Below are 26,542 nucleotides of genomic sequence, written 5' to 3' on the forward strand. Positions count from 1 at the left end.
AAGGGGTGAAAAAATAAACAAAGCCTTGTTTATATGTAAATGTTCTTTTAAAGGCCTGTGAAGTACTCGGGTGTGGCTGCATTAATCTCACAAACTGTCTGTGTGTGTCATTGCGCCCCCGGGAAGCTGTCTCAGCCCAGGCGCACCCACAGACACCCTTTGAGGTCAATGCAGGTGCGCGCCTGCCTTTAAGCCCTCACTGCGAGGGCCAAGGCTCATGTTTGGGTGGGCCTGGCCCACCCGGCCCACCCTCTGGAACCGGGCCTGTGCCCCAGGCTCTCTTTTCACACTTAATTTGCCCCGCTCTATTAAAAAATGAAAGGCAGGATGTCTAGAAACACCACATGTGCTTTCACAATCACCTGAAGCACACGTAATTGTAGACTTGCTGCCTTTCATTTGTTAATAGGGCACAGCTGCGGGCAGATGGTGTCTCTTTGTGAAAGTAATCATGTTAATTGCAATGCATTATCGGGCGCTGCGATTAACATGAATACTTTTACAAAGGCAGACAAATCTCCCCCACAGCCACGCCCTTTTAACAAAAAGAAATGCAGCAACTGCAGGAGGCACTTGCTACTGAACTTATCTGCTGCTGTGCGCACTTCAAGCGCCACACTGCGCGCTCGAGGTGAGAGGGGTGCGCGGCCGCACAGCATACAGGGAACAGATGTACTACCACATTTCTTTAAGTTGCTGATTTCTTTGTGGCAGAGTTTCACTCAAAATAATCTATGTTAAGGCCCTGATTTAGCTTCACTTTTTGTCACAACCTCGACTCAAAATCCCATTTGTTAAATACTGTAATCTGCCTAAATGTACTGCTAAACATATGTATGAGGTCTTAGGATTTGATGTCCCTGCTTGTGATATCACTCTGAGAGATCATGGGCTGTGATGCCACTTTGTGATGATGTGCAATGTCACACGTCGTGATGTCACTTGCATACTTGCTAACTGGGTAATCTTTCCATTTCTTTTTAGGTCGAGCCCAGCGCTGTCTGGAAGACCTCTTGTAGGGTAAAATGTCTTGTGCCCCACCTGCTGCTTTCCCATTGATTCAACGCATTGTTGCTCCTCTTTCCTGCTTTTTAAAAGGTTCACGGAGTGATACCTCACTTCCGTTTTAAGAAGAGCAGCACCAACCAACTACAGTTACTCTCCGCTTGCACTGTTCATCTGTTTCTCCGAAGTACTCTTTTTCCTGTTTCTGGTGCGCTGCGACAATGGCGCCCGTGCCATGCGCATAAATTTAATGAGCACGGGCGCCTCGCTATATGTTTTAGCACAATGCCTACTTTTTTCTTTTTTTATCAGCAGGGCGCCCTTCACTGGCATAACTTTAATTGGTCCGTTAATGTGTTATTGATATCTCAGATAAAGGAGAGTGGTGCTTTGATAATTTACTGGGTTTCTCCTGTGCAGAGCCGTTTGTCTCTTGTGCTAGTTGTGGACATTCAAGTATGGTAAACTGGGAAGGTTCCCCCAATGAAACATGTAATGAGCACAAAATAAATATGCTTGACATTATCATGACATCGATATTAATGACGATTGGACTGTAAGTAGCGTTTGACTTTTTTTCCGGACGGGGTCACTGCCGCAATGGAACCTGCAATTAGCGCAAATTAAATATGATTGACGTGCAGTGACCTGAGTGAGGCACCTCTATTGTACTACCACAAATTGAGTGCTTAATTCACAGCACTGCCCTTCTGCACTGGAACAACCTGTGCATGCTCTTCAAACTGGTGTTTATATCAGCCTTTCTTTAGCAGATTTGCCATTAATCGTCCTTCTTGCACAATTATTGGCAGCTGACGGGCGAGGAAGGCTGTTGGAACACGATTGGACCCCTTTAATTGGAGGCAAACGAAGTAGCACTAAGAGGTTATTGCAAAGTGTTCTCTTCATCGTTGTTTTTCGCATTAACGTTCATTTTCTTTCTTGAACCCACAAGTCGGAGCAGTGCATGGGGGTCCCAGAACTGATCCCCTCCCATGCCATGGAGCTGGAGGGGCGATGGTGGAAGGGGCAGCTGGCTGCGAACATCCACCAGGCACTTCACTGTAAGGTGAGTTGAAATCAGTTCATGTGTGCGCGCACATCTCCTCATTGCAGCTTACTTTGCTCAGTAGGATAGACTTTGTATGGGCAACAGTTCCCACAGTACTTTGTTGGGGCAAACCCCACCCCAAAACTATGCAAACCCAGCTGCTCTCCAGGAAGCCAGGCTGCTCCTCCCTAGGCCAATATATCCCTCCTACCAGCTGCTCTCTTCCTAGAGGACCGTGGCGCCACCCCGGTTGTATTCTGTTATCCCCAGTCCTCGTGTCTTGTCTAGCCTTTTGCATTTCATGCGAGTCCTGTTGCTTTTCGTTCATCTCTCAGTGCTGATCTGCAAACCACCCAGCCCATTAAATTTTTTGGGACACAAGGCCACCTGGGAGGTGTGGTGGTAAATCCCATCAGCGGAAAACAAAATAATGCTGTAAGAGGGCAGATAGTCAAGCTGGTAAAGGCAGTCGGTGTGTGAAGGTTACCATGCCCAGAGAAAGCAACAAGGTAGGGGCTAAAAACACCCAGCCCATAGCAGACGGCAAATACTCTACAATCAGCACATATTTCTCACTGTGTGTTAGGAGTGGAACAGAGGCCAAAATATATAAAAGGCCAGAATGTCACGATAGCCCCACATGCACCATGAAGGCCAGGGTACAAACTTCAGCAAAATCCATGGAACCCTTCTTTGTCATTAAACACATATATAATGGTGTGCTCTTTGTAGTGATTGCTACAGCAGATTTTGCACAAAGTAGAAAAGTACTGTGTGGAATGTTTGAGTTAATCTCAACCAGTGGTAATTATTCAGGATCCCATTCCAGTGCATGATTGTTTTGCCCATCATACCACCCCAGACAGAAACGAGCAAATTAGCCTTGTCCCGGCTTCAGTATGAATAGTTTTGCTAAGACTGAGAGCCAGAGCCCTCAGAACAAGAGCACAAGCAGCCCTAAATCTGTTTTGGCCCACTTGCCCTGGTCAGTCGGGTGAGTGAGTCCTATGATGGAGTGAGCTCAGAACCCAGGTCTGGGCTCCTACAGCGTGGAGCTGAAGAGAGCACAAAAGGAATGGGTGAAAAACATGAATTTCTCTCTACTACTGGTAACTACTTAAGGCTGCATTCCAGTCCAGAATTTTTTTCTCACTATGCCATCTCTGACAGGCACCAGCCATGCTCCAATTGTTTGCATCACTGTGAATAACATGCTCTATCTTTACCTCAATGATATCCCCTTTATCAGCCCGTGAAAGGTTGGACAACCCTGCTTGAATCCCTAATCTCTTCAGGTTGCTCGTAGATATCTGTAGATGGCACACAAATGGCATATATACCTACCTACACACACCCAGCTGTATATAATGAGCAGTAAGCTGGTTAATTTTGTTATTTGATGTCCAAACATAACCTTTCGTTTGTGCATTTTACTTCTAATAGTGCTGCCGATATCACTGGCTTAACAGCATCAAGAAATAAATAAAACTCTATTAAGATGTATGTTATAATTCAATACACTGGTCTAAATGTTTGGACTTTTCTGTAGAAAGCAAAATTCTTTTGGCATAGCACAGCCTTTTAACCGCCATATGATGGGTATTTATTGTGGCTTACATGTTGAAGTGGAAGTGTTGCTGGATACTCCTGCTCTCTACTTGTTGATGGGTGTGGGGGTGTGATAATGGCATTTTGACCCCTGCCGATTTCCACCAGTCCACATTAAATAATTATTTATTTTGTTAAATATGTATTTTTATAGTTTATAGCGCGAACATCGCCCATGCGGCTATCAGAGAACTTTAGAAATGTACAGAAAATATTACAATAATAACAATAATATCAAATTTGAAGAAGAATACAGGATAAAGGCAGCACCCTGAAAAGGGAGTGTAACGACCTAAATAATCTATTATGACAATTACTAACTGAGTCTCCAAATTACTAATCTAATTCAACAGAAAGTTCGATCAGCCTTTTAAAATCTGAGGGCCCGTGTTAATATTTGAAAAGGTCAAGTCAGCCGCAGCACTGTATTGCCATCACTGTGTTCACTCTCAAAGAGAGAGCTTTAACATAATTCCGTGCCTTAGGGTCAGTTCACTCTTCCTGTCTGCACTGGGAGAGCATTCTTCTGTTTGTTTGAGGTGGGCTGGAACCACAAAGTGACTTATACGCATACATAAATAAGTTCAAACAAAACTTTTCCAAATTAGCACAACACAATGGGATTGTGGGGCCGTGTAAAAGTTTGGGGTGAAAGTGTGGTGCTCCTGTCCAGCTCTTTGTAGTGGCCGAGTCGATATATGTGTGCCCCGCTAACTTTCAAAAGGAGGTCTTAGGGGGCCAATGCAGCCCTCTCAGCACAATGGTAGGTGTGCACCTGTCTTGGACGCCGAATTCACACTCATTGACCCTGCATCATGTCACTCAGAATTACAGTCCAGGCCCGTTTTTATGGGCTTTAACTGCTGCATGTAAATGACAACCTGGAAAAGCGCCTTTTGCGCTTCCAAGCTGTCTTCATTGTAATTGCAGACCCATTGCGCCCCCCTGGGAACACTTAACGCCCCCCCCCTCCCCACCCAGGGGGGCGCGCCCTACAGTTTGAAGACCTCTGGTCTAGAGGAACATCTGGAGCAGGTTTATTAGTTGTCTGCAGTGTTTTCTGTTTCTGCCCATGGTGTCTTCGTTCTGAGTGGTTTCATTTTGGATTTGGACTGTTTCCATGCTGAGCACGTTTAGGCTCTTTGTTCAGTCTTTATATTTTCTTTTTTTTTTTTTTACATTTTCTCATGGTTTTACATATTAACATTCATGGGTGTGGAATCAAAAAATGGTTGCCTGTAATTGGCTATAATGCAGCTTGAAATGTCTATGTTCAGAAAGTCGCCTACTGCCTTGTAGTGTTCGTTTCAACCTACGAACATACTTTCATGATCTCACACTGTGCGGTGTTTTCAAGATCTATCAAAATGGTTAGTTGTATGATGCATTTTAGCAGTGCTTTTACTTATGGTCGCCCATCTACATTTTTAAGTTGCATTAACTTTAATCACAAGTTACTGTTTGATAAGCGTGTTCGCTTCCTATAGAAACGATTTTTGGGCTAGCTGCATTTATTTTTCACAACATTTGCACGCTTAGTTAGTGGAAGCTTTATCGCTACCGTGGACATTTACAATGCCAATAGCTCTATCTTTAACACATGCGAGACCTACCGAAGTCAAAAAGGAAGATCATCCTAGGGTGATTCTGAAGTCATCCGATGACTTCAGCCAGGCTATTCCTGCAATTATCTGTGGAAGTCATCCAAAGCCATCCTGAAGCATGCCCACAGGGCAGAATATTTAAATGAGATGACTTTATCTAGAGTCATCAGAGAAAGTACTCCAGGATTAGTGCCAGATTACTTCAGTGGAAATGATGTGATGATCTTGTACTACTGCAGGATGATACAATGATGATTTCAGGAATAGTCTGGATTACTCCAGGATGGGTTCCTAATTATTTCGTTGGGATATATGTGGTGATGCCTTATCACTGTAGGATGATTTCAGGATTGGTCTGGATTACTCCAGGATGCTGCTCCTATGGGTATTTCAGGATGGGGCTATATTATTACAGAATGATCTAGTGATGACTTCAGAATGAGGCAGTATTACTCAAGGATGATCCCAAAATATCTTTAGAATGGGACTACTAATCGATGATTACTTCATGATGGGGATGTATTACCTTAGGTTTGGTTCTGGCTGTATTACTTACAGCATGACTATTTCAATATGCGGATGTATAGTTAATATATCTGGAAGAGTAATGTGTAAACCTTTGCCATACACAAGAAGTTAGGAAATCAGTCGTTTTTAAGTTAGTTTGCAGAGCAGATTACTCCAACAAGCATTGGTATACGCATTAGGTGTCACCTATGTGATCAATAATGGGCCGTTTTTTTGTTGTGAGTTGTAGGTTGATCAATAATGGGTTGGTTTTTTGTTGTGTTATAGGTTGCTGAGTAGTTGTACAATATAAGTTACAGAAACTGTTAAAGTGTTAAGACTCATTTATGTACAAAAAGGCAAAATACTGTCCTGTTACTAGTGGTTTAGTGCTGGTAAGCAATAGCAAACTTTTGAAAAATGAAAGAGGGAAATAGAATTAATGATGTAATAGCAATATTATGTGTTTAGTAAAGTTCTGACAACTTTTGGCCCGGTGCCACTACACCTCTGAAATCATACCCTTAATGCCTGCAAGGTAACCTCACTTGTGACTGCTTATTTAGTAGTTAAACATAGCAATATTTGATGCTAGAGGAGTTCTGACAACTTTTAGGCCCAGTGCCACTGGACCTGCTGCTCCATTCAAATCAAGTCCCTTTTAACTGGAAGGTAACTGCAATTGTGGCTGCCTTTTTAGTAGTAAAATATAGCATAGTTCTTATGTATTAACTTTATTTTTAACAGTGCAAAGATAAGCACTGGAGGCATGAATAGGAAATGCCACAAACGTTCTAAGGATAAAGCATATGGTTTACACAACTAAATAATAACAAGCATTGGCATAGTTAATAAGTCTCGCCTTTGGGAACTTATAAGTCTTTAGCCAGAGATGTTGACTTTACCAATGTCTTTAAGCTGTGCAGTACAGATTCTGCAGCATGCTGTAAAGTTATAATAAAGAAGTGGCAGAAGCATTTTCTTACCTTAGATATGACCAAAAAATCATTATGTACAACTGAACGACCATATTAAAAAAGTATTGAAAATAACGTCTGGAGTTTTTTTTTGTCCTTTCAATGCTGGCAACTTGTATCTGCCTGTCTCAATGGTTGCTTGTTGTGGGGTTTTTTGGTGGGGGGGGGGCTAAATACCAGGAGGATGAAGGTCGGTGAGAGAGAGAGAGAGAGAGAGTCAGTGAGCGAGAGCCAGAGAGCGAGAGCAAGAGAGAGAGAGCGGGAGAGGGAGAGAGCAGGAGAGGGAGAGAGCGGGGGAGAGAGAGAGAGAGAGAGAGAGAGCGGGAGAGGGAGCGGGAGAGAGCGAGAGAGAGCGGGAGAGAGAGAGAGCGGGAGAGTGAATGAGTCAGTCAGTGAGAGTGAGCGGGAGAATCAGTGAGAGTGAGCCAGGCAAGTGATAAGAGTTGTTGAGGAGTAGCAGGTGAGGGGAGGCACATGTGGCAGGTGAGGGGGCACATGTGGCAGGTTAGGGGGCACATGTGGGGGGCGAGGGGGGCGCATGTGGGGGGTGAGGAGGGCGCATGTGGGGGGTGAGGAGGGCGCATGTGGGGGGGTGAGAGGGGCGCATGTGGGGGGTGAGGGGGCGCGGGAAGCAATATGCAGAGTGGATAGAGTTGGAGAGAGGATGATGAGGGTGGAAAGCACCAGAGCAGGGAGGAGAGAAAATGTGCGAAGAAAGGATGAATAGGGTGGTGATTGTAAATAGAGGATGTAGAGAAAATGGGGAGCATAGACAAGATGTCTGGGGTGGATAGATGTGCACGTTAGAGAGCAGCAGTAGAACGAGAATGTAGAATTTGGAGAGTTGATGTTGAGAGAATATGGAGGATTGATAGCAGATGTGGAGTATGTAAAGTATATTTATATACAGTGGTGAACGGCATGTTCGGAGAATGAAGCGCAAGTGGAGAGAATGAGAATATATGCGAGTAGAGAGTGGGGTATGGTTAACATGGTGGACAGCAGATGTATAGTTTGAAGAGCAAATTTTACAAAGAAAAGCATCTATCCAAGGTGTAGAAAACAAATGGTGTACATGGAGGGCTGAGAGTAGATGTAGCGAGTGTATGCGGCTGTTGAAGGATGCAGACAGTGGATGTATAAAGCGCAGAGTTGAACAGGTGGACGCAGGGTAAAAAGCAGATGCAGTGCAGAAGTGGTGAGTGGATCTACAAGGTGGAAGAATAGGGTGTTTGTAGGTGTTGAAAATGAATAGAAATCTAACACACTGGAAAATATTGCGTAGAAACAAAAGAAAAAAATATTTGAATCGCAAAGAAGGAAGGCGTGCTAAAAGGGCAAAGAGTAGACGGATTTCCACCCCATTCTACTTACAAACTACAAAACGAATAAATCTTTCACCTAGGAGGTGCAGAGGTCTAATGTCTCACTCACCTTGTCCAGATAATTTCTCTGTGCCCTACACCTTCTCCTGCCAAGAACTCTGCACTCAGTTTAACACCCTGCACACTCCTTCGGCTTTATTTAAAAAGAGACACTGAGAACTGCTGGTATAACTCCTCGGATGTAACTGCATCTATGCGCTCCTCTGCGCGCTCACCAGTCCCCTCGATTTCGACGGCAACATGTGGACAAAGAGCTGCACAAGTTAAGGTCGAGGAATCTGATTGCTGGTTTGGAAGCAACAATCCCCTTTTTGATTGGCCAAATCGGCTAGTAGGTGGGCACAAATGTTGGCCATAGGAGAGCCCTTGCCCATTTCAATTCAACAATCTTTATTGGAAACGCGAGGTTAACAAGAAGATGCAAAAGCAAGAATGTAACTATCATTTAAAAGATTGTACCATTTCACATTTCACAGATCCACTCCTAGCAACCCACTTAAATTCATGCCACAGCTAGTTTCTCTATGGACTAGGATTATAAATACCTCTCTTTTGCAAGGAACCATCCCTGACATCCTCAAAGCAGGTCAGGTAACCCCCATTCTAAAGAAAGTTTCAGCTGACCCATCAGACCTGAACAATTATCGCCCTATATCCAACATTTCGACCCTGGCGAAATAGCTTGAAAAGTGTGTCCACATGCAGTTTAGTAATCATATCGACAACGTCAATCTGCGGGATCAATTCCAATCAGGCTTTCGATCTGAGCATAGTACCGAATCAGCCATGACCCACATCATAGATGACGCCCTACAAATACTGGATCCAAATAAAGCCTGTTTGTTAATCCTCCTCGACTTATCCTCAGCCTTCGACACAGTCAAACATATCAACCTACTAGAACTCCTAAAACATAGAATGGGTTTATCTGGAACAGTGTTAAGCTGGTTCACTTCCTTCCTCCAAGACAGAACGCAAAGATTCAAGATCAACCAATCTTTATCTAACCCCACCCCAGTCACCTTGGGAGTACCCCAGGGATCTTCCCTCTCCCAGACACTCTTTAATCGGTTTATGGAACCACTCACTGAGCTTCTCAGCTCCTCAAACACCCAATATCACATGTACGCCGACGACAGCTCTACATTAAGGTAGACTCTCTTGAAGACATCAAGTCCCTTAACTTAACGCTACAAAAAACACAGATCTGCCCGGCAAACAACCATATAAAACTTAACACACTAAAAACAGAATTCCTCCTCATCACTCCCCCCCAAACAAACAGACACGATCCGTGAATGGATGCAGCACCTAACTGCACTCGATGGTCAACCTCGCATTATTGATTCTGCGAAATCCCTAGGAATAACTCTGGACAATAATCTAAACATGCAGAAACCCATCAGCGCTGCAACTAAAGGAGCCAATCTTCCGATGAACACCCTGCGAAGACTGAAACCATTCTTACCCGCGAATGACCCTAAACAGGCAGTCCAAGCCCTAGTAATTCCCAGAGTGGATTATGGGAGTGTAGCTCTCTGCGGCCTTCCCAGATCAACAACCGCTCCGCTAAGAGCCTCAATCAATACAGCCGCCAGACTCATCACAGGCTCCAGAAGGAACTGCCACATTTCCCCCGACCTTCGTGCCCTCATCTGGTTACCTTTTGAGGCCAGAATCCATTTGAAAATCGCCTGTATGACTCATAAGACATTGTAACAAAAAAACACAGATACCTTGCGGAGAAATTAGTACTATCAGGTGGTAGCAGAACAACTAGGAGTTCTGACAATCTTCTTCTTAAACCACAACGTTTCTCGAAGAAAAAAAAAACAATCGTACATTCTCAGAAATGGCCCCCAGAATTTGGAACACCTTACCCACAGAAGAAAGACTGAATCAGTCTGCTGCTCTCTTCAAAAAAGAAGTGAAAGCGATCCTCTTATCTAGATTCACCTGAACTTTCTTATATATACACTTGTGGATATGTACTCTTTCGTAACTTTTACCAGGAATGCATTTGCTTAAGTCTTTTTATTCTTATGTATTTGTCAATCACCTTTATGTGCCTGTAAAGCGCTCCGATACCTGCAAGGGTCTTTTTCGCGCAATACAAAACTGTCAAAATAAGAGCGAAAGAGAGAAAGAAAAAGCATTGGGCCAGGATGCTTGGTTGGAAATGCTGCCTACGCAGCTCCTGTCGAGACCCCAGCTCAAGGTAATACATAGTCATCCATTAAGGCAGGTAGATGATTTACCGCGTCTCAGCCGCTGTGTAAACACCGCCACCAGGACACGCAGGCTCCTGAGGCCGAGTGCCGCTTGGTCATGATTGAAACCCAATGGGCTGGAATTAATAGGAAATATTCATGCGATTTATCTCAGGGCTTGATCCCTCTGCCTCAATACTTTAGCAGTAGGTCAGGTTGTAACTGGATAATATATGGCTGGGATCGATACTGGCAGATGTAACAAGACCGGCTTCATGATAGCCAGTAGATATTGCAAGATGTTGGACTGCGTCGGACTACGATTCCTATAAATAGGGCGTAAACCTCAATTGCCACAGGCAACCAGATCTTTCAATTACACAAATAAGCAAACAAAATAAGGAACCAGCATTACAACGGCTAAGTTATTTGAAGCATTTATCCTTATGCTTTGAAACGCATCCATGAAAACTGCCAGTGTTTTAGAAGATGTGCTGCTCTGCACACTACACAGCTTGGGGAACGTGACCAGGATTCAACAATAGAGCACTCATTCATTTAGTAACGAAAGCTCACTACAAGTTGCAAGGACACAAGTAATGCTCAACAATATACAATATTCACATAAAGAATTGTGTTTAGCCTTCTTCGATTGACAACTTTTCAGTAGATCGAAAACTGTTCCATTTGGTCGAGAATCTTGAATACACGCAGGTGCACTTGGAACCAACATGGGACCTACAATACACGGGCAGTAATTTATTTTTCCTTACGGCGAAGAACTTGCTGTAAAACACATTTTTTAGGCTTTTTGCAATTTTCCACAACTTACACAGGCACGCACTACGTCACACATACACAAAAATACACATGCTCAAACACAAAAGGAGCATATTAAACAAGCAGGCAGGCTGATACAGACAAACATCAAACACACATAATGCACACACATTGCAACGCAGGCATTCATTATAAGACGTACGAAGCACACACATGCAGGGAGCTGCGTCTAAATTTGGCACCTTAATGAAAACTCGTGCTTTCCGAAAAATTAGGAAGCTGGTCTGGGACGGAAATTGAGCAACTGGGACCGAGAGCGAAGGATCGATGCTGCTCTTATTTAAGAAAGGCAGCGCTATGAACGGGGGCTCTGACCCAGGATGGGCGCGGGCAGTACGCTGCAATCGATGAACGAAGTGAAGTTGAAAAATAAAGAGACTGATGCCAATCCATCTGTCCCTTTTATGGCCATTGCACTCACGGCGGTCTTCGTTCTTGCCGCAGAACAATGACGTAACTTCCGGCGCTCCCGAATGTGCGTAGGCTTTTGCAAGAGGAATCCTCCGGCTTCAGGTATATGCAAAGGTGAGAGAGCTGCTCTCCATTGAGGACCTGCGGTTCGAGTCCCAGCCAGCCGGCAGACTGATGGTTTTCAGTAGGTGATTTTCGCATTGTGTTCGAGGCAGCTGTGCTTTTTAAAAATGTATTTTAGTATTGTGATGGAGTGAATTCGGCAATCACCATGATGACAAAGCTTGTTTTCCTTTGCAAGACCTATTCCTCGGGCCATGAGCAGGTCTGTCCGCAGTTGTTTAATGAGTCTAACAATCGAATTCCACTAAACTATGGGGCAGATTTATGATAACTGGCGCATCCCCAGGGATGCGCCAGTTATTTTGCGCCGCATTTACAATGCGGCACACCATGGGGCAAAAACGGCACAGATGCGTGACGCATCTGTGCCGTAAAAGTGGCGCATTGCTGGAGTTGCGTCGCAAGCACGATGCAGCTCCAGCAAGGCTCGGGGGTGCCCCATCTTTACAATGCTGCGTCAAGACCTACGCCTGCTTCAAGCAGGCGCAGGGTTTTGACGCAGCATTGGCCTGAAAGTGACTCAGTGAAATCTTCTAGATTTCACTCAGCCACTTTTGCGAGGCGCACCTGCGCCGGAACGCCCACCCTGCGCCGGAACGCCCACAAGTGGCGCAGGGCTTTACAACCTGACGCATCTGCCTAGATGCGTCATGTTGTAAATGGGTCATAGGGATGCGCCACGTTTACGCCGCAGTTGCATGACGCAAACGTGGCGCATTCCCAACATAAATCTGCCCCCTTGTGTTTATGGAAATACTCTAAGAAGGAAGTGCAGCCTGGGGGTACAGAAAGTATCATTTGCAATCACAGCAGCGCCTCCCGGCATTCCGCATTCATAAACAATTTGGTGGTTTGTAGGGCTTTTGGATTTTAGGGCGTACATGGTCATTTTAGGGTTGAGGGTGGGTTTGTGTTTTGGGGGGCCAGGTGTAATTTAAGGGTTTAGAGCATGTTTGAGTTTGGGGTGCGAGGGGTAATTTTAGGGTTTAGGGTGTGTTTGGGTATTAGGGTACAAGGGTTAATATTAGGGTTTAGGGTGTGTTTGTGTTTGGTGTGCAAGGGTTAATTTGGGGGTTCAGGGTGTGTTTGGGTTTTGGGGTGCAAGGGTTAATTTGAGGGTTGAGGGTGTGTTTGGGTTTTGGGGTGCCAGGGTTAGTTTTAGGGTTTAGAGTGTGTTTGGGTTTTAGGGTACAGGTGTTAATATTAGGGTTTAGGGTGTGTTTGGGTTTGGTGTGCAAGGGTTAATTTGGGGGTTCAGGGTGTGTTTGGTTTTTGGGGTGCCAGGGTTAATTTTAGGGTTTAGGGTGTGTTTGGGTTTGGTGTGCAAGGGTTAATTTGGGGGTTCAGGGTGTGTTTGGGTTTTGGGGTGCCAGGGTTAATTTTAGGGTTTAGGGTGTGTTTGGGGTGCAAGGGTTAATTTGGGGGTTCAGGGTGTGTTTGGGTTTTGGGGTGCAAGGGTTATTATTGGGGTTCAGGGTGTGTTTGGGTTTTGGGGTGCAACGGTTAATTTGTGGGTTCAGGGTGGGTTTGGGTTTTGGGGTGCCAGGGTTAATTTTAGGGTGTGCTTGGGGTGCAAGGGTTAATTTGGGGGTTCAGGGTGTGTTTGGGTTTTGGGGTGCAAGGGTTAATTTGGGGGTTCAGGGTGTGATTGGGTTTTGGGGTGCCAGGGTTAATTTTAGGGTGTGTTTGGGTTTTGGGGTGCCAGGGTTAATTTTAGGGTTTAGGGTGTGTTTGGGTTTTGGGGTGCCAGGGTTAATTTTAGGGTTTAGGGTGTGTTTGGGTTTTGGGGTGCAAGGGTTAATTTGGGAGTTCAGGGTGTGTTTGGGTTTTGGGGTGCCAGGATTAATTTTAGGGTTTAGGGTGAGTTTGGGTTTTGGGGTGCAAGGGTTAATTTGGGGGTTCAGGGTGTGTTTGGGTTTTCGGGCTCCCAGCTGCAGGAGGTCAGACGTTTAATTGCAATTCATTGTGCAATTATCCAACAGTTTGCATTTTTCTGGAAAACTGAAATCAAAGTGGTGGACGTGCTCTTTAAATAGACAAGCAATTCCCGTTAAAATCACCAGACACAAAAACATCTTATTGAAAACACAATAGTACCTTTGAAGTATTCAGATGCTTATTTTCAAATCATCCCAACGTCAGTCAGTCAAATTACACTTTATTCGATTCGTTAAAATCATAAAAGGCATAAAATATTACATACATTCACATTAAATAATTCATATACTTACAAATTCAGTGCAAAGACCCATAAAATCGTTGTAGGACAATTAAATCAATTTAAAATCCGCGTTAAGGTCAATCATGCTAATATGTCATGTGGGACCGCTTTTCTTTAGTTTGATTCTCATTGCCGCCACTAAGAAACTAGCCACACTATAAATGATGCGAGTAGTTCTCAACAACTGGAGATATAAGAGGGCGGGCCTTACTTGGGTAATCCCAGCCTCTTTCAGGATTGGGACCAAATATTTTTTCCTAATCTCTTTATAGAATCCACAAAACGTAATAAAATGTATGGTATCTTGATGTGAAAGGTTGTCACAGTTGCAGGGCGGCCCGCATTCAGGTTTAATCCATGATTGGGTACTACCCAAGTAATGGTGTATCAAATTAAATCCAAATTTAATTAATAGAACTCTATGAAAGGGTTTGGTTACTGTGATGAAATAAGGCTCTAGTTAGGGGGAAGTTTGTAACATAAAATGTGTTCTAACTGTAGATTTCAATAATTCCCGCTCCTCACGAGACGTTCTTAGTCTGTCCATAAAGTGCTTTTTGATCCAGCTAATGTCCTCTCTCTTGATGCTGATTGGACTTAAAAAGAGCTCAGGGAGGCCCAGCTGGGTAAAGACATCTCTCAAATAAGCGAGCCAGGATACTTTTTTTGCGTTGTCCAGTGACATCACATCGGCCATGATTGCATGATTCAAAGTTATATCTTGGTTGAGCCATATTTTTGCCCAGAATGTTAAGGGGGCCAATTTCAGCCTGTCTGATACATGGTCCAAGCCCACCTCCGCATGAATCGAAAAGGTAGGGGTGGACTTGGGTATAGACAGGAGATGTCTCAAAAACCTGTTCTCCACTCTTTGTATCTTTTCGTGGGATGCGTAGCCCCATAAGGGAGCGCCATAGGTGGTAATTGGCATACATTTCGTATTCTAAACTTTTATCAATGCCTCCATGGGCCTCGCCCCCAACTGTTTTGAAAATCCCACAATTTGCCACAGATATACTCTTAGCCTTGATTTGAGGTGCCCAAGTCTCCTTTTCGGCTAAGAGTACACCTAAATACGAAAAAGCGGTGACCCTTGAGACTACCTCGCCCTTACACATGAATGTTTTTAATTTGCCCTTATTTCTGTGGTGACCCATCACCATTGAGAAGGATTTTTTGGCATTGATCTTAAGGTCAAGTCATTCCATAAAGGAACCAAATAGGTCTAACAGTCTCTGTAGTCCTACTTCAGTACGCGCTATTAAGACTGTATCGTCCGCGTATAGGAGGGCCGGGATTTTCGCCTCTCCTATACGCGGCACGTCCACCCCTGGAGTTACTAAATAAGCTCCTAAACCATTAATGTAGATGGAGAAGAGGAGGGGGGCCAGGATGCAGCCCTGTCGCACCCCTCGCTCCGACTTGAACCGACTTGTACACCTACCCGCCGTAGTTACCCTAATCTTTGCAGGCAAATCCTGATGGAGTGAGGCTCTAAAGTTTACGAGTGGGGGCTCAATCCCGATCTCCATGAGGATAGACCACAGCTTAGCCCTATTCACCAAGTCAAAGGCCGTGGAGAGGTCCATAAAGGCCAGAAATAACGACCCCTCCTTAGCTACTGTATACTTGGAGATTAAGAGGTGCAAATTCAAGCATTGATCTAAGGTGCCTCCTTTTTCTCTGAACCCATATTGTAGATTCAATAGGGTCCCACTTCCCTCCAAATTCTCCCTTAGCCTGTACAATAAAACTCTGCCTAGAATCTTAATCGAAGAGTCTAACAGGGAAATGGGTCTGTAGCATGCTGGATCGTCTCGCTGGCCCTTTTTGAAGATCGGGACAATAATTGAGGTGGCCCAAGTTGCAGGGAGGGTGTTACCATTTACAGCGTGAAAGACATGTGTTAACAACTTGGCCCAAAGTTTTGGCGAGTGCCTATATAGGTCCGCCGGAACACCGTGTTTTTGGAGGTCTAAGTTATAGCTCTTTCTACCTCTTCACAGTTAAACGCAAGGGGAACCCTCTCCACACTACTTAGCGAGCAGTTTGTTGTACCGGGCGCTAGGTCGCCATAAACCTCTCTAAAATGGCTAAGCCATTTATCGTCGAGGATCACACAGTCCATAACTGTATTCTCCGTATCAGTGAAAAATGACTGGTTAATTATGGCCCAAAGCTGTGCACTGTCCCGCAATACATCAACAGAAAGTAGTTTTTCCCAAGCTGCCTTTTTTAACTCATTTTTCTTGCAGCTAATTGAGTGTTTATATGCCTTCCTCAATTTGGCAATGACAGCCTTATCTCTCGGGATGGTTTTTAATGCTCGTTTTAGTGCCTTATGGGCTCTTGAGCAATTGGCGTCAAACCAACTATGCTGGTTCTTGTCTCCATGCCTAGATTTGGTCGTCAGGTCCTTTGAGATTTGTGCACATATTAGATCAAAGGCTCCTATTATTTCTATATTAGTGGCGTTGGGGTCCGGGCATATTACCATGTTGCCCTCAATTTTGGGGAGCAGTTCCTCACAAAAATGTTCGGGCACTACTTTAGCCCATCTTAGTCTTCTCCCCTGATCCTTGGGGCGGACGGCTGGTGCCTTTTATGTGCACTCAGGCCGGCTAACAATAGGGTCACCCCACTTCAACTCTAACAATACCAGGTTATGATCGCTATATATAGAACAAATTACTTTATAGGTCACAACTTTTGATAAAATACCTGGAGTTAGAAAGATGTAATCAATCACTGATCCGTCCTCAGTGCCCTTATAGGTACTGACTCTATCCTTCCCCTCGGAGTTGCTATATTCGTATATGTTAAAGTTAGCCAGCAACTCTTCAAGGGCCTCTCCTGAGTTTGTATGCTCAAAATGGGGGCCACCAGGGACATTGGGTCCTCCTGTGCACCTCCATAACGGGCATCTCTACAGGGGTGTATATTAAAATCGCCCATTAGAATGAGCTCACAATTAGTGTATTCTTCTTGACTGTAATTACATAAAAAAAATTCCAGGGTCGCGATGTGTTCATTATCAACACCCCTTTCCCATGAATTATAAAGGTTAATCAGGATAGTTTTACATTTAGAGGGCATTGTCCATTCAACAATTAAAAAGATTTTGTGAGCCCACCACCATCCTTTTTAATGTCCCTCCGAGCTTTAATGAGAAAAGGAGAATTAGTCCACCCTTTGCTCTACATGCGGTGCCTTGAATGGCTGGAACGGAAAAGCTTGTAAATCCATCCAGCCAAAAACAAGACGTAGCATCCCAGGATTCCTGCAGAGCTATGATATCATGTTCCTGGATCATCAGGAACAATGTCATCTTGTAAAGTTATCGGAGAGTCATTTACAAGTCATCATCAGGAATAATTACACCTTCTGAAGTCAGCAGATACTTAATTTTTAAGTCATCCTTAAATCATCACGAATAATGACACCTACTAAAGTCATCAGGTACTCCTTTTCAAGTAATCCTCAAATCATCAGGCTGAGCTTCTGCAGCTTGCTGATGACTTCAAGAGCTTGATGATGTCTGATGACGTGTAAATGACTTCTAAGGTAGTTGAATGATCATCCAATGACTCTCGGATGGCTTGTAAAGTAATCCTGTTTGACCTGGGAAGGTCAAACTCAACTGCTTTCTTAGTCGCAGAAGGTGACCTAGCACCTCTATAAACAGGCAAGATTCTATTACATGCTTTGTCAACCACGATTCAATTTATTTTATTTTATTTTTTATTTTATAGGTTTTATATAGCACTAGCTAGACCCGGGGGTATCAGAGCGCTTTACATACATAGGTGCATTACATAGCATGACATGGGGATGTATAAAGATACAAGCTAAACATTATAATTAGGCATACATTGCATAGCAGGACGTAAGGGTCCATGAGGATATAAGCAACACATTATAATTAGGCATACAGTGAAGGATAGGGGGAGCTCCCGAGGTTGAAGCAGTCGAAACGCCACTTATCCATGATGGACAAATGAGCAGGGAGTCAACTAGGTTATTGGAGTCTTGATTCGTTGACTTGGATGGTAAGGTATTTCTTGAGGAGAAGGAGTTTCAGCTCCCTTTTGAAGCACGGGAAGGAGAGGTTGCATCTGAGGTCAATCGGGAGTGAGTTCAATATCCTGGGTATGTTACCAGAAAAGGATCGGGACTGAGTGGTTGACTTTTTGAATTTCGGAGGGAAGAGAAGAAGTGAGTTGGAGCTTCTCAGGGATCTGGATCTTCCAGCTTTGACCAGTTTGCTGATTAGGTAGTTGGGGGGAATGTTAGTGGAGGGTTTTGTTTGTGATGCAGGCCAATTTGTAGATACATCTGCCTTCAATGGTTAGCCAGTTGAGGGAGTTGAGGGGTGGTGTGATGTGATCAAACTTTCTAACCCCGTTTTTGATGTGAGCAGGCATGTTAAGGACTGACCTTAGTGGGGCTAGGTGAGCTTTTGGAGTCCCTGTAAGGACACCGGTCCCGTAGTCCAGTTTAGATAGTACAAGGTCTGTCCAGTTACAGATAGACAGGCATCAACAGACCGATTGCATTCACCAATTGAAGTTTCACAATGTAAAAGTGCATTTTCCACCAATTAGGGTTTTATCTTTAATTAAAGGTGCTGTATTTTATACATTGTTACCTGAAGGTGAAAAAACAACAAAAAAAGGACAGATTATGCTGTCCTTTTCAACTATGTCTTTGTCCCTCCTACTACAACTCTGACACTAACCCCCATTGCACTCAGTTTGAGGCTGTACTGCAGGATTCGTCTTATCAACTAGGCTGAGGATGAGCGAGCAGAGAGTGTCTTGGCACCTGGATTAATTCAGTGGCGGTTCCTCCGCTAAGCCAGAGGAGCGTCACCTCACTGAGCAAAAGGAAAAATAAAATGATAATTTATTTTATTTTTTTTATTTTTAAAGTTTTGTATAGCGCTAGATAGACCCGTAGGTATCAGAGCGCTTCACATACATATTGTGCAAAGCCGAAGGGTCTTACACTACCTAGAAGGTAGTCCCGGGACCGCGAGAGGAAGAGACAGCACAAGCTGCAAGTTCGAGAGCGGAGCAACGAGAAGCCCCTCCTTCCAACCTCTGGGTACCCGTTTGAAATGGTAACAATTTAGCCTATGAAAGGTCCAATTTTGACCTTCATTAAAGAGTAGACATACGTCACTCTTTGCACAGAACTCACCTGGTCCTGAAGAAAGCCGTACCGACCCCTTGGGCAATAAGGCTGAAACATGTCGACCATTGTTTGAACACTAGAGGATGGAATATGTGTGAAACCTAATCATTTCTCAAACGTATTCTGACATATCCTCAACCACCAATTCAATCCCGGACAATAAAACCATATTCTTCCTGGCATGATTGGATTGTTTTAAAGATATTCACCCACACATCACTTATAATCACTGATCACTACTGTTTTAACCTAGGGTGTTCTCCTCCAGGCGGAGGGTGCATACCAACTGACCCCATGATTCTGCACAGACGTGTAAACAAAGGCGGAGAACCAAGATACACCGCCCATACCACCATTACTACACGTGTATGAGGGTCTTTTACCAAGGGTCATTCTAGTTAGAACTGTACCCAGGTTACACAGGACAAGTGATCCCCCCCCCTCCCCCCCCTTTTTGATTAGCAGTACTTAAAGCCAAGGAACTTGGTGGGATCACTAATATTCCTTCTCCCCATTCTTGATTGCTACAACTTCTATAAATGAACACCATCAGAGGAGGCTGCAGGTTCTCCATAATACGGCAGCCCGGCTGGTTCTTAACCCCCCGAGAAAAACTTCTGCCGCCTGTTTAAAAAGCCTACATTGGTTGCAGGTAAAAAAGCGCATCCTTTTCAAAATACTATGTCTGGTTCACTGACAACTGTATGAAAGGGGTCCGAAATACTGGTCCAAAAAACTCAGATGGTATCAGCCACAAAGGGATCTTAGACCCAGAAACGAACTGCTACTGATACCTTTGAGAATACGTACCACCAGAAATGGTGGTCGAGCTTTTTCATTTCTGGCTCCGGCCGCATGGAACAAAATGCCGCTCCATCTCTGTAACTCCCCTTATCATGGCTGTTTTCGTATAGGACTAAAGACCTGGCTCTTTGCAAACTAACTGTGTTTCCCTATGTCAGAGACTGCTGCAAGCGCCATGAGACTACTAGGATGTGATTTGTGCGCTATACAAATATCCCTGACTTGACTTGGTTGTTATCATTTTAATTTTCCAATTGCGGACATTGGCTCTCGGGCTTTGCAAGACTGGCCAGAGCAGGGGAAGGAGTTGTTTACATTCTCTAAGTACGCACGACTGCTTGGCCGGCCCACTTGAGTCAGCCAAACAGTCATGCGCACTCTGCATCTTACCCACCAAGCAGCATTACACAGCCTGTCGGGGAACATGCCCAGCCTTCCATTTCCCGTCTGATCGACGATGCATTGCAGTGCTGTGATTGGCTCCGCTGAGCCTGGAAGCTCAGGTGCTTCCTGCTGCTGGGTGAGACTGCACGAAGAAGACGGAGGAGAGGCGGAGGCAGGCCGTTAAAGGTTAAAAAAAAAATTTGGGGGTCCCCTCTTCCCACCACCTAGGTCCAGTAGAGCAGGCGCTACTGGATTAACTTGCGTTGCTGGCCGGCCCTGGTGGAATCACGGTCAGGCTGCTGTCAGAGCGGAGACCTGTGGCAACTGAGGTGGGCTGACGAGACAACAGACAAGGCAGATGTAGTGATCTTCGTAAGAACACCTCACCATGAGACTCCAACTGGTGACCGTCTGTACCCGGACCCACCTGCTGACCTCACCCCAGGACCTTTAAAAACTGGACTAGACTTCACGAGTCCACAGCATCCTTCTTCCACCTCCTGAAGATGATGAAGTTCCTCAAATGGCTACCAAGCAAAGCCAGAAAACAGTCACCAGCAAGTTCTTACAGGAACACCCTCTACGTTGGGTTCAGCAAGCAACTCACTGGAAGGATACAAACCATCCGGAGCTCGGCAGCCAGACTCATTGTGAACCTCCCACACAGAACTCACATCACACCACAACTCAAGGAGCTCAACTGGCTCACGATACATAAACATGATCATTTGAAACTCTTTCCACACTTGTTCAAGGCACTACACAAATGAAGCCCTACACAAATGTGTCCTTTGCTGAACAGCCCTATTTCCTTATCCTACCACTTAGGCACCTCTGCTGTGCAGGTCCCCTACTCGCACACATCCCATGCCTTAACAGAACTAGATCAGGAGGACTGGCGTTTTCTTACATCACTCCTAAGGCATGGAACTACCCACCTTTCAACATCAGCGCCTCCTCCTCCTCTCTTCTTGAATTCCGCAAGTAGCTGAAGACCTGACCTTTCAATTAACCAACCTACCATAGGCAGGGCTAGCACACACACCTGCTCCGCACCACAATACCCGTACAAGTAATAGTGCGCTTTACAAATACTTAACAGAATATCTTTTTCTGCACATAGGATCTTACATGAAACATCAACAATTCCACTCTTCTATTTGATGTAAACCTTTGTTGGACATTTCAGGGCACCAGATCTCACAAAGAGTATGTCTGAGATTTTCTGTAGCTCATGTTGGTTCAATTCAAGTGTCAATATTGTTAGTGAGCTTTTTTAAGTTGTTTTCTCTTGTGTAGCTAGAGCGTGGCTTAGCTGATTAAATCAAGCATTACATTTTTAGGTCTCGCCTGTCAATGCGCTTGCGCATTGAGGTTGCGAGAATATAGGGGCTTAAACAGAGTTTAACCATCGGGGCGATTCCATGCCGTGCCCGTGAAAAGCAAGCTCAATGCGGAAGCGCATTGACCTAAAATGCGCGTGCACATGTAAGCCAGCCATCTGCCGCCAGCAGCTTCACTTCAGTTGAAAGGCATCCGCTCCGCCCCCTGCTGCATCAAAGGCTTTCAGCCGTGTCGCATTTTTTCCTCCCCCCCCCCCCTCCCCACAGCAATGCCAATAGCTTTCACGGCCGCCAAGCCGTGTCTCTCGTTTCTCCTCCCCCCTTCCCCCCCTCCCCACTCGCTCATCAAAGGCTGCTCACTCCCCTTCTCCCCCACCCCATCCGATTTGTCTTCATTTTGCGCCAATTTTTTTTTCCGGACAGCAATGCTTGTTTTTATTTTCTACTGATTGTTTAGATCTCGCTTATTTCACCGCAGCTTAATGAATAGTTGCCTCTCGCAATAATTCTGTGTCAGCCACGGTTCAGGAAATAACACTTCACTCGGAAGCAGACTTGTGCTTGTCTATCGCCTGATGGCATCCAATGTATAATCATTCATTTGTGAATTCATTCTTACGCATCCGAATGTTTATTCCTCTATTTGTGTGCACATTGCCTCGAATATGTGGGCAGCTGTGGGGCAGCTCAGGAGGCTATGTACCCTCACAGTGGCACCTTCAAGTCAAGGGTTGGAAACACGGCACTGCAGAGCCTGCTTTTCATCCTTCCCGAGTCGATACAAAGAACACAATTTCGTTGTGTAGTCATGCATAGCCTTTTATCCTTCGTATCTCGATACGGACTTGGGATTGCCCATGCAACTGCTGTTCAGTTTGCGATGAGTCTTGCACAATCATTATTTTATAATTTGTCATTATGCATCAGGCCATGGTCAGGAGTTCTGGAAATAATGTCTTACTAGTTACCTGTTGGTTCTGGTGTGACCGGCTTTTCACAGAGAGGTTCGGACCTCAAGCATTAAAAATATTTGTTTTGAAAACGAGGTCAAACTATACATGTTTTGCAGGCAGTTCGTCACCAGAATTGACAAACTATTCCCATACTTAACTCCCTTGCATAGGACCTAGGAGCATCGCTTCTCCACATCAGTAAATCCTTTCTTTCCCTATAGAGAGTGTGTCCACTCCATCTGGATGTTCTAGAGCTCAGAGTTCCAGAGCCCATGCAGCACCTGTTAGCAGCCTTCTTTCTTTCCTTCTCTTTTTCTTTATTTTCCTTCTATGTTTTGTTGTTGCCTTCTTTCCTATTTTTTCATTCTTTCTTTCTTTCATTCCTTTTGCCTTCTGTTTTCCCTTTTTGCTTTTTCTGCTTCTTTCTTCATTTCTTGCCTTCTTCATTCTTTTTCATTTTTCCTACTTTTCCTCTTTCCTTCTTCCTTTCCTTTCCTTTCCCTTCTTTCTGCCTTTCGTTCCTTCTTTCTCCCTTTCTTCTCTTTCCTTCTATCTTCCTTTTTGTCTTCCTTGCCCTCCTTCCTTCCTGTTTTGTCTTTCTGGACATTTCAGGGCACCAGATCTCACAAAGAGTATGTCTGAGATTTTCTGTAGCTCATGTTGGTTCAATTCAAGTGTCAATATTGTTAGTGAGCTTTTTAAAGTTGTTTTCTCTTGTGCAGCTAGAGCGTGGCTTAGCTGATTAAATCAAGCATTACATTTTTAGGTCTCGCCTGTCAATGCGCTTGCGCATTGAGCTTGCGAGAATATAGGGGCTTAAACAGAGTTTAACCATCGGGGCGATTCCATGCCGTGCCCGTGAAAAGCAAGCTCAATGCGGAAGCGCATTGACCTAAAATGCGCGTGCACATGTAAGCCAGCCATCTGCCGCCAACAGCTTCACTTCAGTTGAAAGGCTTCCGCTCCGCCCCCTGCTGCATCAAAGGCTTTCGGCCGTGTCGCATTTCCCCCCCCCCCCCCCCCCCCCACAGCAATGCCAATAGCTTTCACGGCCGCCAAGCCGTGTCTCTCGTTTCTCCTCCCCCCTTCCCCCCCTCCCCACTCGCTCATCAAAGGCTGCTCACTCCCCTTCTCCCCCGCCCCCACCCCATCCGACTTGTCTTCATTTTGCGCCGATTTTTTTTTCCGGCCGGCAATGCTTGTTTTTATTTTCTACTGATTGTTTAGATCTCGCTTATTTCACTGCAGCTTAATGAATAGTTGCCTCTTGCAATATTACTGTGTCAGCCACGGTTCAGGAAATAACACTTCACTCGGAAGCAGACTTGTGCTTGGCTATCGCCTGATGGCATCCAATGTATAATCATTCATTTGTGAATTCATTCTTACCCATCCGAATGTTTATTCCTCTATTTGTGTGCACATTGCCTCGAATATGTGGGCAGCTGTGGGGCAGCTCAGGAGGCTATGTACCCTCACAGTGGCACCTTCAAGTCAAGGGTTGGAAACCCGGCACTGCAGAGCCTGCTTTTCATCCTTCCCGAGTCGATACAAAGAACACAATTTCGTTGTGTAGTCATGCATAGCCTTTTATCCTTCATATCTCGATGCGGGCTTGGGATGGCCCATGCAACTGCTGTTCAGTTTGCGATGAGTCTTGCACAATCATTATTTTACAATTTGTCATTATGCATCAGGCCATGGTCAGGAGTTCTGGAAATAATGTCTTACTAGTTACCTGTTGGTTCTGGTGTGACCGGCTTTTCACAGAGAGGTTCGGACCTCAAGCATTAAAAATATTTGTTTTGAAAACGAGGTCAAACTATACATGTTTTGCAGGCAGTTCGTCACCAGAATTGACAAACTATTCCCATACTTAACTCCCTTGCATAGGACCTAGGAGCATCACTTCTCCACATCAGTAAATCCTTTCTTTCCCTATAGAGAGTGTGTCCACTTAATCTGGATGTTCTAGAGCTCAGAGTTCCAGGGCCCATGTAGCACCTGTTAGCAGCCTTCTTTCTTTCCTTCTCTTTTTCTTTATTTTCCTTCTATGTTTTGTTGTTGCCTTCTTTCCTATTTTTTCATTCTTTCTTTCTTTCATTCCTTTTGCCTTCTTTTTTCCCTTTTTGCTTTTTCTGCTTCTTTCTTCATTTCTTGCCTTCTTTATTCTTTTCATTTTTCCTACTTTTCCTCTTCCCTTCTTCCTTTCCTTTCCTTTCCCTTCTTTCTGCTTTTCTTTCCTTCTTTCTCCCTTTCTTCTCTTTCCTTCTATCTTCCTTGCCCTCCTTCCTTCCTGTTTTGTCTTTCTTTTTCCCTTTTTTGTCTTCCTTCCTTTCTGTCTTCCTTTCTTTCTGCTGAGTTCACGTGCTCCAGCTTTGGTTGGAACTTAAGTGAATCTATCTATCGCCCCTCACTATATCTATCTATCGCCCCTCACTATATCTATCTATCGCCCTCACTCTTATCTATTGCCCTCCCTCTATCTATCTATCGCCCTCACTCTATCTATCGCATCACCACAGCACCACTCAGGGGCACCACAACCTCACTATACGCTACCACAGCATTACTGAACGCAACAGCATCACTCGTCGCCACCACATCACTCAGCGCCACCACAGCATCACTCAGCATAACCACAGCATCACTCAGTGCAACCACAGCATCCTTCAGCACAACCACAGCATCACTCAGCGCAACCACAGCATCACTCAGCACCACCACAGCATCACTTGTTCAAATATGTTCTCTCAATGTTTCAAGCTTTATTACAAATGACAATTTTTTTTAAATAATGCTATAGGTGTCACATTTGCAAATTCTATAAATATTGGCATTTACAATAACAAAATTAATACATTTGCTATTATAAAAACATAAACATAACTTAAAACATTATTAGATTTACAAGACCAATAGCCCCAACTTTTCTAATGCGAGACCTATTGCATTTCCAATGCTTGTTGTTCCCTGTAGACGTCAAAGCTCCTGGACACGTTTCTGTGACTAGCGCCCAGATATTAGTTCTCTGTAGACGTCAAAGCTCCTGGACACGTTTCTGTGACTAGCGCCCAGATATTAAAGAACGGTATACAGACAAATTCCAGACTAAAAAACAAGCACAGGGGTAACTCTGTTGAGACTCACAGGTGCTGTATCTGGCAAGGAACACTGACATAAGTGTTTGTTTTCTGATGTGATGTACACCGTTCTCTACAGCTAGTCATTCGCAGACTCTAAGGGCAAGTTTGTTTTCAATGTAATGTTTTCACAATCACTGCCTCTGTTAATCTTCTTTTTGTTATTTTATGTTTAGGTTGTATCTCCCACAAACCATGGTTAGACACAGCAACCTTCAGAAGCAAGTACTGAGCTTATTTAAACAGTTTTTACGGGCTGCAAAGGACAAACCAGGATTTCTGCCCCGAGTCCAAGAGGAGTTCCGGAAAAACGCCAAAATTCCCAGGAGTGACGTAATGCATATTGAGTTTCTGCTTCGAAGAGGTCAGAGGCAATTGGAACAATTGAAGGACAGTCACACAAAGCAAATGGGCACCTTCATCAAGAGCAGTTCTGACGTGAAAGAATAGTTATGTAAAAAAAACGAAATACAGAGGGAAAAATGAACAGAACTTATACGTAGTCGAGTGTTGAACTGCTGATGCTTTTTAATGTTGTGAGGCGTTCAGAAGTGAATACATGCAACTGGATATCGGTTTTATAGGAACATGAACTAAAATGCACATTAATCCCCAAGATGCCATACAAATGTAAAGTCGTGCTGAACTATTGTTGTGGCGCACAAATACATCAATAACTGCACCTTCTGGATGCACATAAAAAGGACCTTTCCTAAGGTTGTAACTGCAGAAAGGTGATGCTTTAAAAAGTAAAACCATATTAAAATGTGCCCAACT

At 44.5% G+C, this 26,542-nt stretch overlaps 1 protein-coding gene across 4 annotated transcripts; it reads left to right on the top strand.

Moving 5' to 3' along the window:
* The first annotated feature begins 11,540 nt into the window (after nt 1-11,540).
* On the top strand, nt 11,541-26,542 carry SDHAF1 (succinate dehydrogenase complex assembly factor 1). 4 transcript variants are annotated; one of them, XM_086949992.1, is made up of 2 exons: nt 11,541-11,786; nt 25,942-26,542. In XM_086949992.1, exons 1-2 carry the CDS (start codon nt 11,773-11,775, stop codon nt 26,213-26,215), a joined length of 288 nt encoding a protein of 95 aa, XP_086806118.1. In that variant the 5' UTR covers nt 11,541-11,772; the 3' UTR covers nt 26,216-26,542. The 4 variants fall into 4 exon arrangements, with proteins under 4 accessions (XP_086806118.1, XP_086806121.1, XP_086806119.1 ...); XM_086949995.1 differs by having other exon boundaries at nt 11,541-11,700; XM_086949993.1 differs by having other exon boundaries at nt 11,542-11,712.

The sequence above is a fragment of the Lissotriton vulgaris genome, unplaced genomic scaffold (genome assembly GCF_964263255.1).
Source record: "Lissotriton vulgaris unplaced genomic scaffold, aLisVul1.2 SCAFFOLD_291, whole genome shotgun sequence".
Classification (NCBI taxonomy): Eukaryota; Metazoa; Chordata; class Amphibia; order Caudata; family Salamandridae; genus Lissotriton; species Lissotriton vulgaris.